This window comes from Clarias gariepinus, chromosome 26, assembly GCF_024256425.1.
Source record: "Clarias gariepinus isolate MV-2021 ecotype Netherlands chromosome 26, CGAR_prim_01v2, whole genome shotgun sequence".
NCBI lineage: Eukaryota > Metazoa > Chordata > Actinopteri > Siluriformes > Clariidae > Clarias > Clarias gariepinus.
Window position 1 is genome coordinate 23,825,867 of NC_071125.1, and position 18,054 is coordinate 23,843,920.

An 18,054-nucleotide genomic window follows, 5' to 3' on the forward strand; every position below is an offset into this window, starting at 1 on the left:
GGGGGCAGTGGTGGCTCAAGTCGGTTAAGGCTGTGGGTTATTGATCGGAAGGTCGGGGGTTCGAGCCCCAGCATTGCCAAGTTGCCCTTCACCCTATCTGCTCCAGGGGCGCTGTAAGCTGTCTGTACATGTGACAAATAATTGAACATTCTTCTGAACATTCATCTACATCAACACTGCCACCAGGTAAACTAAACAACATTAATAAAGTAAACCGGTGACAGATCACAGACTCCGCAGGCTCACCCATGCCAAAGGCCTGCCTTCTGCTCCGATCCAACAGAAACACAATTTAGTGTAAATCAACAAAGAAAGTAAATCCTGGCTCTGATTAATATGCACCTGAACATCCAATGGTCTACAGCCTGATGTGCACAGGGCCCAGAGGGCCCATGGGAGGCCCAGGACAAAGAAGTCCGATCCATGGAGACCCCACCCCGCAACCCACAGCACCCAAAGGATCCACTGGTACCAGAGACCACAGCACACCCCCAGAGGTCCCATGGAGCCACACCCCGAGGCACAAGGGGAACCCAATACCTGGGTGGTTTTAATGTTGTGGCTGATCAGTGTATATTACTCTAATTTCCACTAGGGGCACTAAAAAGGGGTCAGGGGTAGCTGAGTTTTTAAGCCATTGAACTACGGTTGTAAAGGTCTCGGGTACAAATCACACAACCACCAAGTTGTCCCTGTTAACCCTCAACTGCTCAGATGAATAATGAGATAAAAATGTAAGTCGCTTTGGATAAGAGATAAAAAGAATAAAGAGTCGTGTGTTAAGAAATAAAAAATATATTTAATGAATGAGAAACATTCAGAGGACTTTATATTTGATTTGTAGTATTAATGACTATTTATAATAATTACATTATCTCTCAGTTTTAATTTCTATTTAATTCTTGCGGGGTTTTACTCGCCATATCACCAACATCCACAATTTATCTATTTCAGTTATTCATCCACTAGAAGGTGCTGTCTCTGTGCTTCCTTCTTATCTTAATTCTTCAATGTGTTAGGACAAAAAAAGGATGACTTCTGCAGGAAAGCTAAGTCCCCCAGCATCTGTCGTCCCGCTCCAGTGACCCGAGGGCTTAATAAAAGCCTCCGTCTCTCCTCATACAGCCCCCAAGGCTTTGATGAAGAAAAAACGAAAGCAAAATTCATCCTTGAGTTACAGCATCACGCTGCAAACTTTATTCACATTTCATCAGATACAGGTTCCTCAAACATCACTGAGTATCACATTTCACACAGTCCTATTATTCGACAGGTCATGTGACTTCAGGTCACGTCGCCTGACCTTTAGCTGAGGGTAAATCATACACACTGCTCTCCAGAATTATTGGTAGTAAATGTTTTTGCTTTTCTTTATAATTAATGCATTTATTTGATAAAGAAGCAAAACGTGATCGATGAAGATTTAATTTGGGAAATGTTAAGAAACAGGGTTAATATATCTCATATTGTATGTTATACATAATATATATATTTTTGCTCTTTTTCATAAGAGGGTGCCAATAATTCTGGAGATATGTGAACACTGGAAGATAGGAAAAGAGGCACAGTGGTCAAGGATGAAGGGGGAAAAAAACACAAGTCTTCTTTGATCTGAATAGAGCCTGAGATTACGGTGATGATGATTCAAGTGTTGAAAACAGTTCCAGAGGCTTTTTATTTGATAAGAGCAAAATAGAGTTAAAGTTAACACTCAAAATTTAACCACTTTCTAATAAGGGCGTATTCAAATTCTTTTTATTTTTATTATTGCTCTCATACCCCTGCAACATCGCTATCCCTTCATTTATAGTTACGTTTATTGCTGGTGAATCAAGTTAGTTCCTGTTGCTTCTTCTGTTATAGCAGCTATAAACCGTCGTTTCTTCCCCATCCTGTTTTGTTCTCTTTAGCTTGAAGTTACTAATACAAAAAAGAGCAGCTCGACATTTTATAGAAGAACTGCAAAGAAGCAAAACCTTTTAAAATTTAAGTTGCGTTTAGCTTTGACTGTAACAGAGTCCTGGTACTGGAGACTCCTTTAGAAAAGGAAGTAACACTTTCTGGTTTCAATAAGCAGCGCTGTGGCGTAATATCGCAGTAATGTAGTGGTGTTATTGGGTTTTCATCGAAGGGAATCAACTCAAATTTTATTCAATTCTAGGTAGTGTTTTTTGTTGTTGTTGTTGTTGTTGTTGTTGTCACGCACTATACTGCATTTTTCTTAGTTTTACTCTTTGCACTGCCTGGTCCAGAATCCGAAGCGTTCACACCTCTTTATCCCATACATTAGTGGAAAGAGGGCGCCACTGAGCAGATACACGGCCCAGCCCCCCCCAAAAAAAGTCACCACTTTTATTTAAATAAGCTAAAAAATAAATACTTTAGTTGAATAATAACTGCAATGATTAATTAACGTTCTAACTACAAAAGTTATTTTAACCCTAACTGATGCATTGAGCAGCTTCTCATTCCTTTAACAGCCATGTGAGAAGTCGTGTCCCGCCCTCGTGGAAAAGATGTTATTGTGTTTCAGGAGAGTCAAATAATTCTCCTGCATTGGGCAAAGAAAACAACTAAGGAGATTGTTGAAATGAGTGGAACTGGGTTTACGACACGTTATTAAACCTGGACGGATGGTGATAGAACAATTAACGTTTGTGACTTTTTTTTCGACAGATAGTGTGAGTCAGCATGCAGTACAATGTTGATGCACCTTATAAAGTCGCAACTCGTGTTTTTTCATGTTTAGAATTCTGCCGGCTTCTCATTTTTTTTTTGCTGTGCTGATATTTTGTGGTTCTGGGACATTAAATATTTAATACCTGAAAGGTTTGTAGAACATCAGTGAGGTGTGCACCTTGTTTTTTTTGAATGTTGCTTTAAAAAAGGATTTTATTATATAGTTTTGATTTAATGTTTATGCTGGTAGTGCAGATGTTCCAGCTATTAACAGCTAGGATGTTGGTCCTACTAGGTATCTATTTATTTATTTATTTATTATAGAAACGTTTGACCCTCTGGATCTAAGATTACTCGATCACAAAAAGTGAAAGTTGTTGTTAAGAATAAATAAATAATAATAAAAAAATTTCATCAACAGTTTCAAGTAACAAAATTCCCATGCCAGGACTCGGACGTGTAGTGCACATGTCACGCTAGAGTTTCTTCTGTTTACCACCAGGGAGGTGGCGCTTAGAGATCGCCTCCAGACGTTTCTTCTCGGCTTCCTCTGCCTTCTTTCGTTCTTCTTTTAGCTCTTTGTATCTCCACTTGGGAACCTGAAGGAACTGGCCACTGTTGCAGCTACTTTTGCGCCGCTCCTTCTCCGGCTTGTGCGTTGGCCCTGAAGCCTTGGTGATCCGCAGCTTGGGCACCACCAGGCCCGGTCTCACGCTGCTCCGTCTCGCCAGGTGGAGCGGGAGGAGACTTCCTCTCCGTAGAGGTGAAGAGTCCTTAGCAGCCAGCGGTTGAAGGCTAGCACGCCTGTCTTTAGCTTTAGGCACCAGAGTGACGCGAGAGTTCTGGAAGAGGCGTCTGTAGTTCTCTAGGCGTTCAGGTCCGAGTCCTTTGAGCTGCCTCGTGCGCTGCTTTTTTAGGATCTCCTGGACAGAGTAGCGGCGTTTCCCGACACAAGGAGGACTACCGGGACACACCGTCCGACAAGACATGGCGACGAATGGACTGCCCAGAGCTGTTGTCATCTGCACCATGTGGTCGAAGACGCCGTCCTCGGAAGCTTCTGTCACGTTGCTGATGTTGAAGAAGCTGCGCAGGGACTCCATCATTTTCTGGACACAGCCTTTGCGCTGTTGCGATTTGGCCACCAGGGCGGGTAATAAGGGCCACTCGGGCTGGTACGAGTCGGAGCACTGTTCAGGACACGGCCGATGGATGAGTCGCTGTATGACGAAAGCCGTCTCATAACGTCCGGTGAACAGCGCCCACTCACGAGGAGTCAGTTTACGCCCGCTGTCTCTGGCTTCCAGATCAGCTCCTAGCACAAACAAAACGGATTATTATCTACCTGCATAAAGTGTCTAGTTTGATTTGTATTAACTTTTTGGCATCAAGCTCAGGTCATAATATAAAACAACACAAAGGTTTTTCGACAACTCATCGACAAGTCTCCAATTTGAAGCTGATCAATCAGGTTAGTGTTTAACTCATGCGCGAAACCTTTCCTGTGTTAATGATTTACGCTCCTGTTCGGACCTCCATGATGGACGTATAGAGAGAAAAGTGAAGGACCCTTATATCTTCAAAAGGGTTAAGTACCTGCCATGATCAGCGCTCGGACACAGTCCACTCGGCCCTGCATGGCAGCTTTCATCAGCGCGGTGAAGCCGTGACAGTTCCTCTTCTCAAGGTCAAGGCCAGGGAAGTAGTTCAGCAGGTAGTTAGTGACTGTGATGTGGCCTGCAGTCATGAGATAAAAAAAATACACAACCTTACATCAGACAGGTCGCAGGTTCTTTTTAAATTGGAAAAAAAAAATGTGAAAGATGTTACCTGATGTTGAAAAGAATTAATTATTTAATACGGAGTACAATAGTCTGTAAACTCTGTGAATATTGGTAATCTTATTTATTTGCACATGGTTTCAAAATCAGCCAAATTTAGTACACTGTATAGTAAAACTTTAAATACTCGAATGTGCTTCTATTCAATTCATGACGCCTCCTCATCTCTTGCCTGCTGATTGGCTAAAATGATGACATCACAATAATACTTTTTTCAAAGGGTGACATCATTTAAATGCCCGATCAATGGATGGATTGAATTTAACTTCTTGATCCACAAAATGAGTCTTTTATTATATATATATATATATATATATATATATATATATACTATATTTTTATTCTAAGATCTAATATAATATTTGGTACTAAACTAAAATTGTATTGTATTCCATTTAACGACAAAGTTAAATGGAATACAAACTTTGGAATACAAAGTTTTGTTACAGTGTCGTAAAAAGACATTTTTCTCCACCACGTTGTTGTGTGTGATTCAAAACGATTCGACTTTTTACAAATTTAAATTTACATTTAGGGATTTGACTCTCCTATCCAGAGCAATTTAAACGCTCCTTTATTTTTCTTGCTTTCTCTTCACCATCGTAGACGCTGTTGATATTTATCCATTCCTACATTTCTTGGCAGTAGTTGCGTAAACTCTTAATCCTGTTTTAACATCTTATCTGATTGTTAGTCCCTGAAAGAGAGCTGAAAGAGTCAAAGTATAAATTCCCAGAATTCCCAGCACGATTCTCGCCGCACAGTGTCAGAATCGAGGTGAAACCCACCGGCCTGTGCGGCTGTGATCAGGGCCGTGTTGCCCTCCTTGTCCTGGGAGTTCACGTCCAGGTGAGGACACAGTGAAAGTGCGATGACCACGTCCACGTAGGCATGATAACACGCCACCATCAGCCCAGTCTGCAATACAAACGCAACATCGATTAAACTGAGCAAATACCTGACAAGACTGCAGGAACAACACGGTTTAGTGGATATTCCAAATGACAGCCGGTGCTCAGTGCTCTTAATTATATCAAAGATGTATTTCATCATTTTTATTTCAAAGTACATAATTCTAATATGAGGTTGTTAAAATAAATGTTAAAAACATTAGTGCTTTTTTTAATAACAGATCTTGTTTAGTTCCTGCAAAACTGAACCTTAATATAGCACTTGTTGAAATGAGGACGATGTGAGTGATTTTAAAACCATAATAATAAAGTCATAAGATGGTAAATGCTAATGAAATCAGAGCTGCAGTAACTTAACCCAGAGACTTAACCTTCTTTAAATTCTTAATAATGCAGGTATTTTTTGACTAATAATAAAATAAAGCAGAAAAACTACAGAATGAGATCAATTAATATAACGCTGTGATTTTTAGTTCCATACTGTTACAGCTGCTGTTTAAAAACATATACACACATTCTGACCAATCAGATTTGGGAATTCAACAGGCCTGGAGTATAAAAAATAATAACAAAAAAATGTTTGTATATATTGATTCTGTGCAACAGGAGTTCAAGTCATTTGGGAGGAAAAAAGCGCAGTTGCACTCTCGAGTGTTCCCTCTCCAACCTTACATGCTAGGTGTGCTAGAAGAGGGTTAGACTTTCACTTTGTTACTGTTTATTTTCGTGTTATGATTAATTTTATTTCTGATTTTCAGGCATCAGATTAAAAAAAAAAATTCTAATCAGACTGAAAGCTCTGTTCTTACAAACCGAGTGTTTTCTCAGAGCCAGACACAATGCAAGCAAGGCACTTAATTCTCAGTTGGTATGCAGTTATTCACTTAAAGTAAAAATATTAGAAATAGAAAATGTTGCTGTTATAGGAAATTGTGATGAAGTGCAGTTACTGTCCCTAATCCAGTGCAGATTATTTTCCTATAACGATACATCCATGTTGTAACTGTTTTATTATAAACAACCTTTTTTCATCTTTCAGTTTCGTGAAATGTCCTAAAACGCCTGTCTTTTTTCTTTCTCTTGTAATTAATAAGGCAAAAAAATTGAGCTTCATGTGTTGCAACTTGCTAAAATGTCAAATGTTCATCTCTGACTGATACAAAGGTGCTGGAACTGGAGACTCCTTACAAACATGGCAGAGCCGTGGCAGGTACCAGGTTTAAGTGATTAAACCAGGTGGTTAGACACTAGGAGGCCTGTGAGAGAGTGGGATTTTTACAGAAACTTTACAGTGTATATACAGACGGTGCAGCAGCTGTCGCTTGACGTCACTTAGGAGCCCCTTATATTCAGAAACAGCCGAAAATATTACTAATGTCAAATGAATGTTTAAAAATATCAGATTTCTTAACTAAAATCATGAATAAGAAAACAAATTTACCAGTTTTGACCTTTTAACGTGCGGCAAAATGAAAAGACCCAGACTGTGGTAATGACTTCTGGCATTTGTAAATATCATCAAGCAGCAGGACGAAATCTGTTCACTCCAGAAAACACCACTGTGCTTTCAGTCATAATAATAATAATAATAATAATAATAATAATAATAATGTAATACCTCCTAATATCATAAAACATGTTAAATCTGTTGCTGAACTGAGACTCCTTGACTTTATGACAGCGTGGTCTTGCCATAATTTGATTTTTATCTTGGAATAATATTAGGAATCTTAGGATAATAAAGATATGTGCTATTTGTTATGTTTCTGTATGATTAATATCACTCGGTTTTTACTAGAAAATACTGAAAATAAGTTTACTGAAATAACCAGATAATGTCTTGAAATAACAAGTAAAATTAATTAGATACTTTGGGGGGGGGGGGGGGCGGTCAAAATAAAAAAAAATTGTTGTAAAGTTGTAATAATCATATCCCGAAATTGACAAAACAATGATATTAACTTGTAATAAATAAATTCATACGTACATACATATATACATAAATAAGTAGTCAGAAATAATTGCATTAAATGAAAATAACTTTTCAGTCAGAGTAACGAGGTCTTATATTAAACCCATGTGCAAAAATAATGCTTATAAGTCCAAATCTAGAGACATTTAAGTAAAAGTAAACATTAAGTAAAAATACTTGTAACTTAAAAAGTCAAAATAATGAGATGAAATCTTGATAATAGAAAAGTCAAAATATGTACTTTATTAATGCCAAAGGGAAATTGTAATATATATTTTTGTCACTATAAATATAAATGTAATTGTATTAAGTCAAAATAACTAACCAAAGCATATAAACATAGTGTCTCATTTAAATCAAGTCAAAATAATGTAAATGTCAAAATCAAGAGATAGGTATTATGTTAAAATAACAGGTTATTAAGTCAAATAACGAGTTGGAAAACAAAATATTATGTTGAAATTATGAGCGATTGATCTGAAATATGAAGGATACGCCTTTTTTGACGCCTTTTTTTCACATGGGTGTCAAAGTTTCTGTGACCTCACATGGAGCTTAGATTCTATAGAATTACAGTAACAATCTGTATCTTTAGCTACGGAGACAAAATCCTGTACTGCTGACTCTCTTAAGGTTTAATCTGGAGGATGCCGCGACTACTAGAGACAGAAGCCTGTGCTTGGACTGGATTTGCATCACATTGAATTTACTGTGACAAAGAAATATCTTTAGAGTGACTATAAATATAAATATAAATGTAATGTAAATATATGCAGGTGGCATTTTGGGGCATCAGCTTTAGGGTGTGTTTTATTCCCCTCTCAGCTCAGACTCGGATATCTGTGTCGTCTAATCTGTGGCCTAGTCAGCTCCTGAAATAGAAAGGATTAGCCTCGAACGAGTGACCTAGCCGCCGGGGTTTATACCTACTCCATCACTCGGCCTTTTTAAAGGATTCAGGGCTTCAGCACGAATTCACTGTAAACTTTATAAGTCAGAGTGACTTTTAAAAATATATATATATAAATATATTCTCAAACATATAAGGAATTTAAGAGATTTATGTTTATATTATTAGCCACAAGCTACTATACATAGTTATTCTTTTTTGTTGTTGTTGTTAGCATTAGCAGGGTATTCGGGCTGAGCGATAAGATGAACATGTATCATAATTCTTGTAGGTATTTTTACTTTGTATGATTTACCATGTACAGTATATCACGATATTAACAGCCGGAAAGTTGGTCATAAACCGCCCTGGTTAGTATTAGCAATCCATGGCTAATAGTTACCCGCTACCCGCTAATATTACCTTACCAGAAGAGCAAATTAATTCCGTTTGAAAGTGAAATCATTTTTAATAGTGTTTTTCATCATTGCAAATAATAACCACGACATATATTTTATTTGTAATACAAATCTGTACAAGCGCTGGAAATAACCAGATCTTAGCAAAACTATTTCTGATGCTTATATTGTTTTAAGCTTTATATGGTTTTTTTCTATTAAAGGATCATTTCATTAAAGTTAGCAAAAGGTTTATATTCAGATAATTGACTTACTGTAATCTTTTTTATAAGAAAAAGTCCATAAACCTGTCTATCTTCAGGATATTTCGGCTTGCTTAAACACAATTTATTTTGCAATCTGCTTACTATTAAATCTCAATACTACAAATTAAACTGTTTCTATCAATGATAGAATTATTATTATATAAAAACTATCAATTATTTTTTAATAATCAATAACTGTGTGCATGTACAGTGGGGGCCAAAAGGATTGCAATAAAAGTGAAATTCAAGGAAATCCTCGAAAGGATTTTTAATCGAGATATAATCAAGGTAATAAGAATAAATTTCTAAAATGATATTAAACAACAACAATTAATATTCAGTCCTTTATTAAACATATATATATATAAAATGGCGGATCCAGCTGGGGATAGAGTTAAGGGTATATCTGCTGGGCAATATGATGATATAATATCGATATCACAGTTAATTTTGGCACAGGATGCTTTTCTGAGATGTAGTCGACATCAGGATATATTTTTATTTTATAACTGTCATGATTAGCATTTAAAAGCAGCTGATTAGATATTGCACAGAATCTTTAACATTTCCTATAACGGACTTACTTAAATTTATTATAAATTTCATATTTACTCTCAATTTTCTTTCCAGTTTCCTACAACACACAGCGCGGCCTGAAGTCTGGATCCACAAGCATTTTCTCTTACAAGAAATGCAAAAACGCATTTTTATTTTTATTTCAGACCGAAGATGATCTTAATACTTGCAATAGAAGATGAAATAGAGACAGACCTTACACCAGTCGACTTTTCTGAACTCAGTAATCTATCAGAACAACTGCGGCACTAAAGAACTCGATCGTCTGTGCATGGAGCAGCATCAGTTCTGAGCCCTTAGAAAACGTTCAGCGTTTATGTGCCGTAAAATCAAAGGCTGTCAATCTAAGCATTTGCTCGATCATAATTCATACTTTTAAACATTCATTTTTGTCCATCGATCTGTTTATAAGCAAGTCACCAAACCCAGTACTTTATAGGTTTTACCTCGACACTGTGCTAGTGTTTAACTTACTGTGCATCGTAGAATTGTCTCCAAGTGTCATGATATATATTTTATTACTACAGTTTTAATCTCATATTTATTATGTTGCACAGCTGATGGATGATGTGTTTGGATGTAGTCTTCCTTCAGATTCACATGATTGATTTTAACTTCTAATGTGAATTAAGTAGTTAAATAACAGTTGTGTTTGTGCGGGTGTAAGAGGAGCGGACAACTTGAATTGAGTGAAGATTTAACACAGACGTTTGATAAGCTGTTATATCAAATCATGAGCACTTCATTATTCGTGTAGTGTCATGTACTCAGTGCTAATCACATTTTGGAGAAGGGTGTGTGCGTGTGTGTGTGAGAGAGAGAGAGAGAGAGAGACTGATGAAGTGGGCCTTAATGAGTCATGACATCCTGTTGCCGTCTTTTTAAATGAGAGAGAGAGAGAGAGAGAGAGAGAGAGAGAGAGATGAGAATAATGAAGTCTGTAAGTGAGAGCTGGTGAAGTAAAGCAGCCTTGGTCTATAAATGATTCACCGTGTAAAAATCCCTTCTTGCCTGCAGTTTGTTGTGTCCTAGAGGTGTGCATCAGGACTGGGATGCCACGAGACCCAACGAAAACATTTGTGGTTTTTACTGTCATGTGGCTGCGAAAAAAAGCCCCCAAAAATCCATGTTTCTGAACACGTGTTTCTGATTGTAGTGACACTGAAGACGTCTTCCGCTCTTTACACTGTTTATTCATTTATCCATAGTAACTGCTTCATCATGTCCGTAAACAATGAACACACATTTCAGATGTGCTCTTCACACGTGGAGTGCACATGTGATTTTTACAGAAGAGAAATACTTTTCACATCTTCAGTTGATGATATTTTTAATTGTGGTTTTCTTACAGTAATGACTCTTTTCATGTGATCATATCTTTCACGCTGTGTCATTTGTTTGCTTGAGTTCCTGTGCAGCCGTAACTTCTCCATCTTCCTCTTTTTTTCTTTTTTTTTTTTTTTTTGTCCCTACCTGTTTCTTATCACCAGACAGCTACCGACTTGTCACATGTTTTCAAGCTGTTCCTCGGGTCGAGGCTCAGAGCAGCGTAACGCGTTTAGAGGAAACCTCTTCTGCATACATTAAATCAAAGACGGCTATAATAATTGTGTATGATCACTGTGATTGCTAGAGTCGCTCTGCATAATCAGTTTGCCAAATGCCTAAATGTAAATTTAGAGAAAAGAGAGTATGCCCCTCTTACCTGGAAAGCACAGACAGTTTTGCTCTCTTGGACTCCTCACCATACAAGGATGGATAAGGATACTTTTACACTTAAAGAAGTCGCTTGTTTAAGAAGCCCCTATATATATATCAGGCAGTTTAAGTGTGGCAGAGATTAACGGTGCCATGTTTGAGAAAGTCTGGATTTACACAACGTGATTGCGACACACTCAGCTCGCCTTACGCAACACTAAAGCTGATACAGTAAAATGCGAAAGCTTGTAAACACACTGTGTGTTGTGCAAAACTCCAGAAGTATTTGTTCTGTTTGTTGTTCTGTTTCATGCTGGTTTACGTCCTCTTTGTGTGCTGCACTACAGGAAGGCGTGTTACGCGACTCAGCTCTGGTGTTAATGGCTTCATCTCTATAATGCCAAGAGGAACACGTCTGTCCCAGCACATGCAGGACTCGGTCCAGATGAAACTAAAAAATGTTCTAGTCTCGTGTATGTCAGATGCGTAGAAAGTGCATATGGTTGAATCCCTTCCCAAATTAAATCCAAAACTTGGCTGCGCGTTGGGAAACAGTACAAAGCTTCTTTATATCCTTATCTTTTTAATCCAGTAAACAGAATGTGAACAGTGTTTGTTTGTTTGTTATCAATCTGCACATCAGTTTTTTAGCCACAAAGCACAAAAACATGTCATGTTTTTTCCTTCCTAAGACTACGTTGCTTTATCCTGATAAATAGCAAATGAGTTCTGGCCCACGCCTGCCGCGTTCATTTGGCCCACAGAGCGCTGTGAAAGGAAGGTGATGAAATCCTCAGACTCTTTACCGCCAGCCCACAACTCAACCTTTATGAGACGTATCTCGGGAAAAAGACCAGAAATTACTGCTGAATCACTTTAAGTGAAATGCTGTAAGTGAGAAACATTATATGCTTGTTTATGACTGAAACGCTTTTGGCCCACACTAATTGATTGACCCTTTAACACGGTGTTGTATAAATGCACATGATTCTATTCGTATAAAGACGGTACATCGGGTAAGGTTAGGGTGCAGGACTGAGGGCGTGTATATTTTCTTACTCTCATGCATTAAAGTAAAAGTGAATTCTGAATACATCAACAGTTGCTTTGCTTTAAATTTGTACAAAGTTGTTGTAAGAGATGTTTGGATCCTGGACATGTGAGGACCTGACGCCCTGTTCATGGCGAGTCCTTTGCCAGGATATAGATATCAGATCTAACCAGGATAAAGCCCTCACTGAATGTGAATGAGTGAGTGAAAACACCATGCAGCACTGCACAGTAAAGGAATATATACTAAAGCGTACTCTTGCTCGTGACGAGGAGGATACCTTTAACAATGCGTCTTTAGAAATCTTGTAAATCCTTCACCTGTAATAAGGAATTAAGATCTAATTAGACTAAGGTAGGCCTTAGGGTCGATGGTGGTACCTTAAACATGTTAAAGATGAACTGTATTCACTCTTCTAGATAACAGACGTATTCCAGAATGCAAGAAGTCCAGAGACGTCCATAGTGATGTGGGAAAAAGTAAGCAAGAAATGTGTCTGCATTATTATTATTACTGCTGTTAGTTTTCAGATAGGAACAGATCCATCCTTAAGCATGCCTAGAAGTGTAATTCTAAAGAAAGTTTGGATTGGATTATTGCTCAGGCTGAGAGTGGACTGTTCCGGAGACATACAGCTGAGAATATCGAAATACCCCTTTTTTTTACCCTTAACAGAATTATAGTTAAGTTTAAAGAAGAAGAAAAAGTGAGTGGTGATCTCTGTGGCAGTGGTAGCTCAGCGGGTTATGGAAAGCTCTGTGTTACTGATCGGAAGGTTAACAGTTCAAGCCCCAGCTCCACCAAGTTGCTACTGTTTGGCCCTTGAGAAAGTCCTGTCCTGCTCCAGGCTGCCAAAGCTTCAAACTTGGGATATACAAACAAAAAATATACAGACATTTTACTGTGCAGTAAGGTCTATTTGTCAGATAAACTTTACTTAAACTAAACTTTACCTTACTTAAATTAAAATCTGGTTGACCTACAGAAACAATTCTTCATGCTGCTCAAACATGTCTCGTGTCTGTGTATATTAAAGGCTTGCATAAGTATACGTCATTGACAATTAAAGAGTTTGTAGAAATTGTTAAAAGGTGAAAGCTAAAACTAATCTGCTGATCTTTAATGTAATCAGTGATATTATTTTTATTATTATTATTATTATTATTATTATTATTTGAGGTTTAAGCCCACGTCCATGTCTGTGTGTCTCTCTGTACAGCAGAACTCTCTGTCTAACTTATTAATACAAAGAAATCCCATTCTGTAAGGTTGAGTATCTTACGCCTTGTTTACACCAAGTTGTCCTTCTTTGGTGGTCAAACAAATACACTCCCTGTTCGGTAATCGGAGAGTGAATCACAGATGAGAAATGGAAAAAGTAGATCAAAGGATAAAGATGAAGTTTTGTCTTAAAACCACTCCAGCACATTAACATTGAATATAAAAGAACTAATCCCAGTAAAAATATTCAGTTTAGCTTTTCTCAATTCATATCTATTGGTGCAGGTGTTTGTTTACGTTCAGCAGGTAGCACATTAGTAGCTTATTTTAAAGAAGATTATTATAACTCATAAGATTATTATAACACATAACTGTTCATCGCTTTCACTCAACATTTTGATTTCATTTATGGTGCAGGTTAAACTTTAGCCAGATGTCTAAGCACTGCAAAAGTTTCACTATATTCTGTCCAGACAGTTTTGCGTGATGCTGGGATAAAATTTGGCTGGACAGACAAACAGACATACAGAAAGTATTCAGACCCCCTTACATTTTTCACTCTTTGTTATATTGCGGCCATTTGCTAAAATCATTTAAGTTCTTTTTTTCCTCATTAATGTACACACAGCAGCCCATATTGACAGAAAAACACAGAATTGTTGACATTTTTGCAGATTTATTAAAAAAAGAAAAAGAGAAACATCACATGGTCCTAAGTATTCAGACCCTTTGCTGTGCCACTCATACGTATATTTAACTCTGCTGTCCATTACCTCTGATCATCCTTGGGATGGTTCTACACCTACATTCAAATCCAGCTGTGTTTGTTTATACTAATTGGACTTGATTAAGAGAGCCACACACCTGTCTATATAAGACTTTACAGCTTATACAATGCATGTCAGAGCAGATAAGAATCATGAGGTCAATGGAACTGTCTGAAGAGCTCAGAGACAGAACTGTGGCAAGGCACAAATTAGGGTTCCTAAGAGCACAGTGGCCTCCATAATCCTTAAATGGAAGACGTAAAGGACAACCAAAACCCTTCCTAGAGCTGGCCGTCCGCCCAAACTGAGCTATCAGGGAGAAGAGCCTTGGTGAGAGAGGTAAAGAAGAATTCAAAGATCACTGTGGCTGAGCACCAGAGATGCAATCAGGAGATGGGGGAAGTTGTAGAAAGTCACCCATCACTGCAGCCCTCCACCAGTCAGGGCCTTATGGCAGAGTGGCCCGACAGAAGCCTCTCCTCAGTGCAAGACACATTAAAAAACATCTGAAAGACTAAAAGATGGTGAGAAATAAGATTCTCTGGTCTGATGAGACCAAGATAGAACTTTTTGGCCTTAATTCTAAGCCGCATGTGTGGCGAAAACCAGGCACTGCTCATCACTTTTCCAATACAGTCCAACAGTGAACCATGGTGGTGGCAGCATCATGCTGTGGGTGTGTTTTCCAGCTGCAGGGACAGAATGACTGGTTGCAATCGAGGGAAAGATTAATGCAGCCAAGGGATTTCCTGGACAAAAACCTTATCCAGAGTGCTCAGGACCTCAGACTGGGTCAAAGGTTTACCTTCCAACAAGACAATGACCCTAAGCACACAGCTAAAATAACAAAGGAGTGGCTTCACAACAACTCTGTGACTGTTCTTGAATGACCCAGCCAGAGCCCTGACTTAAACCCAATTGAGCTGGAGAGACCCAAAAATGGCTGTCCACCAACGTTTACCATCCAACCTGACAGAACTGGAGAGGATCTGCAATGAGGGATGGCAGAGGATCCCCAAATCCAGATGTGAAAAACTTGATGCATTTTTCCCAAAAAGACTCCTGATCAAAAGGGGGCTTCTACTAAATACTGAGCAAAGGGTCTGAATACTTTGGACCATGTGATATTTCAGTTTTTCTTTTTTAATAAATCAACAAAAGTGTAAAAAATTCAGTTTTTTCTGTCAATATGGGGTGCTGTGTGTACAGTAATGAAAAAAAATGAACTTAAATGATTTTAGCAAATGGCTGCAATATGACAAAGAGTGAAAAACTGTACAGGCAGTTTTTTTTTCTGAGACTGGTTTCGGGTCCTCCAGTGTATGAAACATAAAGATATCATTAAAAGAGTGAGTTCTGACCAATATACAGCAAAACCTTTCTTTATATAGATACAAAACACAAAAAGGTAATAATTCTGTGCTAACCATTACAGCGGCTCAGTTCAGAAGCTAAAACCCCTTGAAGAAGTGAGTATACCTTTCATATTCTAAGAAAACTTCAGATTAGGACTAAGAGTTACTCTGCCATACTGTAGCTGCACGCTGTGAATCGATTCTCCTGCTCGACTCACTGGAAAGAGTTGTTCAGAATGAGTCGACTCTTGCTTACCCGGTTGTTTCTGTCTGTTTCTCGGACCTCTTCCTCCGTCACACCCTGCCTGATCAGAGCCTTGACCGAGAGCGCGTTGTTGCTGCTGCAGGCTCGGAACAGGGACGTGACCTCCGGACATGGTGCGCACTCCGACTCCTGGAGCTCTCCATCGGGCGGGTAGAACGAGTCATCCGAGGCGATGCTGTGTGTGTCCGAGTCGTAGAGCTCATCGTAGTCCTCGTAGTCCTCCTCAGAGTCGTGACACTCGTCGTAGTCGCTGTGCGTCGTGGCGGGATGGATGTGCGCCGAGCTGCCGAGTTTGGGTTTGAGTTTGCCCGGTGCGGAGTCTCCACCATCCTCCCGGTCCCTCATCAGCAACATCTAACCCTTCAACTCACCCCGCGACGTGTTAACTCATTTGGCTTGACGTGGTTCGCCAAAAATGATAATAATAATACCAATAACAACAATAAGTTAGGTCTTCCCTCGTACCTCGGTTCATCCTGTCCCGTCCTGGGCGGTCCTTCTTAACTTGATTTAGTTCCAGATTGTTGTTTTGTCTTCATGTCTCAACCTAACGCACGGATTAATCGCAGTTGAAAGGCTTAAAAAGGTGCGCTGTCTGGTCGCGCGCATCCATCCATCTGCGGCTCTCAGACCCGCGCGCGCCTCAACTGGAGCTCTATAATCCGATTAGATTATCTCTCTCTCTCTCTCTCTCTACTGTATCTCTCTCTCTATCTCTCACTCTATCTCTTTCTCTCTCACTCTATCTCTCTCTCTCTCTCTATCTCTTTCTCTCTCACTCTCTCTCTCTCTCTCTATCTCTCCTATTTCCACTTGCTTGCTGTCTGGGGTGAAATAATCCAGTGCTCTATTTTCTAAATAACACGTGTTAATCAGCGGGCTTTGCGCAGTTACGCATTACGCGCCTTTTCTGGTTAAGTAAAATACATGTTCAGGGGAATTTTAGTTTCGTTTTATTACCCTGTATCAGGGTTTTCCACTATGCTGTGAGTCATGAAGTTGCCCCTCCTGCTTGGAAATCCCCCTTCAGCCATCATCCGATGCAGCAGATATCTATACAAAAATGAAACCACCAACTAAGCGGGGTTTATTCAAATGAAGAGAGATATTAGCAAAGATAAGCAGGCGCATGATCTGATCTTTTGATCTTTTTTGGTAAGCACACCTCTATGGGCTGAGACTCCAAATCCGTACACTGTCAGGAGGTACAGTACTAAGCTCTACCTTTCTGGAAAGGTGCACCAAGTCTAGTTGTAGTGAAATTTTATTAAATTATTACTTCTTAAAGAGGGCAGTTATTTTCTTTAAAGGTACACTTTATTCACCTTGATATGTAAAGGATATACTAAAAGATGAAATGTGTTTGTGGCTTAAATTGTGCTCATGTCGCAAATAATTCCATCCATCCATCCATCCATCCATCTAGGACCCTCTGTAGTCCAGCGAGGGAAAGAGACTAGAAAGACGAAAACTGGTTAAGAAAAAGGGGGGTGGGGGGGTATTTGACCCTTTAACCACTGCTACAAACTCCAGTTAAAAAGTGAAACATTTTATTTTTTAATATCATTAACAAAATTATAAAAAAATTTTATTATTATTATTATTATTATTATTATTACTCACTCACTCACTCACTCATCTTTTATACCGCCTTATCCTGTATTCAGGGTCGCAGGGACCTGGAGCCTATCCCAGGAGGCTTACTGCACGAGGCAGGGAACACCTTGGACAGGGTACCAATCCATCGCAGCGCACACACACACACACTCACACACTCATTCACACACTACGGGCAATTTGAAAATGCCAGTTAGCCTAACCTGCATATCTTTGGACTGTGGGAGGAAACCGGAGTACCCGGAGGAAACCCACCAAGCGCGGGGAGAACATGCAAACTCCATGCACACAGAGACGGGAATCGAACCTGGCTGGGAATCAAACCCGGACCCTGGAGGTGCAAGGTGACAGGGCTTATTATTATTATTATTATTATTATTTATATGTTTTCACATAAATCAAATGTTGTGCAAAATTTTGTCATACTCCTTCTCATTTCCAGTTAAATTTTTCTTTAAACCCTAAAATAAAGCCGCATCAGATTACTAGAATGGTACATTTTACATTATTTGTTGGTTTTATAAGAATCTGGTTAACCTGTTTTCTTT

General features: G+C 38.9%; 1 protein-coding gene across 1 annotated transcript; it reads right to left on the reverse strand.

Moving 5' to 3' along the window:
* Nucleotides 1-1,162: 1,162 nt before the first annotated feature.
* On the reverse strand, nucleotides 1,163-16,851 carry ankrd33ba (ankyrin repeat domain 33ba). Its single transcript, XM_053487992.1, has 4 exons — nucleotides 15,881-16,851; nucleotides 5,309-5,438; nucleotides 4,276-4,416; nucleotides 1,163-3,994 (listed from the first exon to the last, which is right to left on the reverse strand). Exons 1-4 carry the CDS (start codon nucleotides 16,241-16,243, stop codon nucleotides 3,156-3,158), a joined length of 1,473 nt encoding a protein of 490 aa, XP_053343967.1. The 5' UTR covers nucleotides 16,244-16,851; the 3' UTR covers nucleotides 1,163-3,155.
* Nucleotides 16,852-18,054: the final 1,203 nt, after the last annotated feature.

What these genes read in the sequence shown, in the direction of transcription:
- ankrd33ba (XM_053487992.1), bottom strand. Translation starts at nt 16,243, where the DNA reads ATGTTGCTGATGAGGGACCGGGAGGATGGTGGAGACTCCGCACCGGGC. An exon ending in GATCACAGCCGCACAGGCCG is followed by an intron (nt 4,417 to 5,308) that starts GTGGGTTTCACC and finishes TCATGACTGCAG; the next exon opens with GCCACATCACAGTCACTAAC. An exon ending in CCGAGCGCTGATCATGGCAG is followed by an intron (nt 3,995 to 4,275) that starts GTACTTAACCCT and finishes TGTTTGTGCTAG; the next exon opens with GAGCTGATCTGGAAGCCAGA.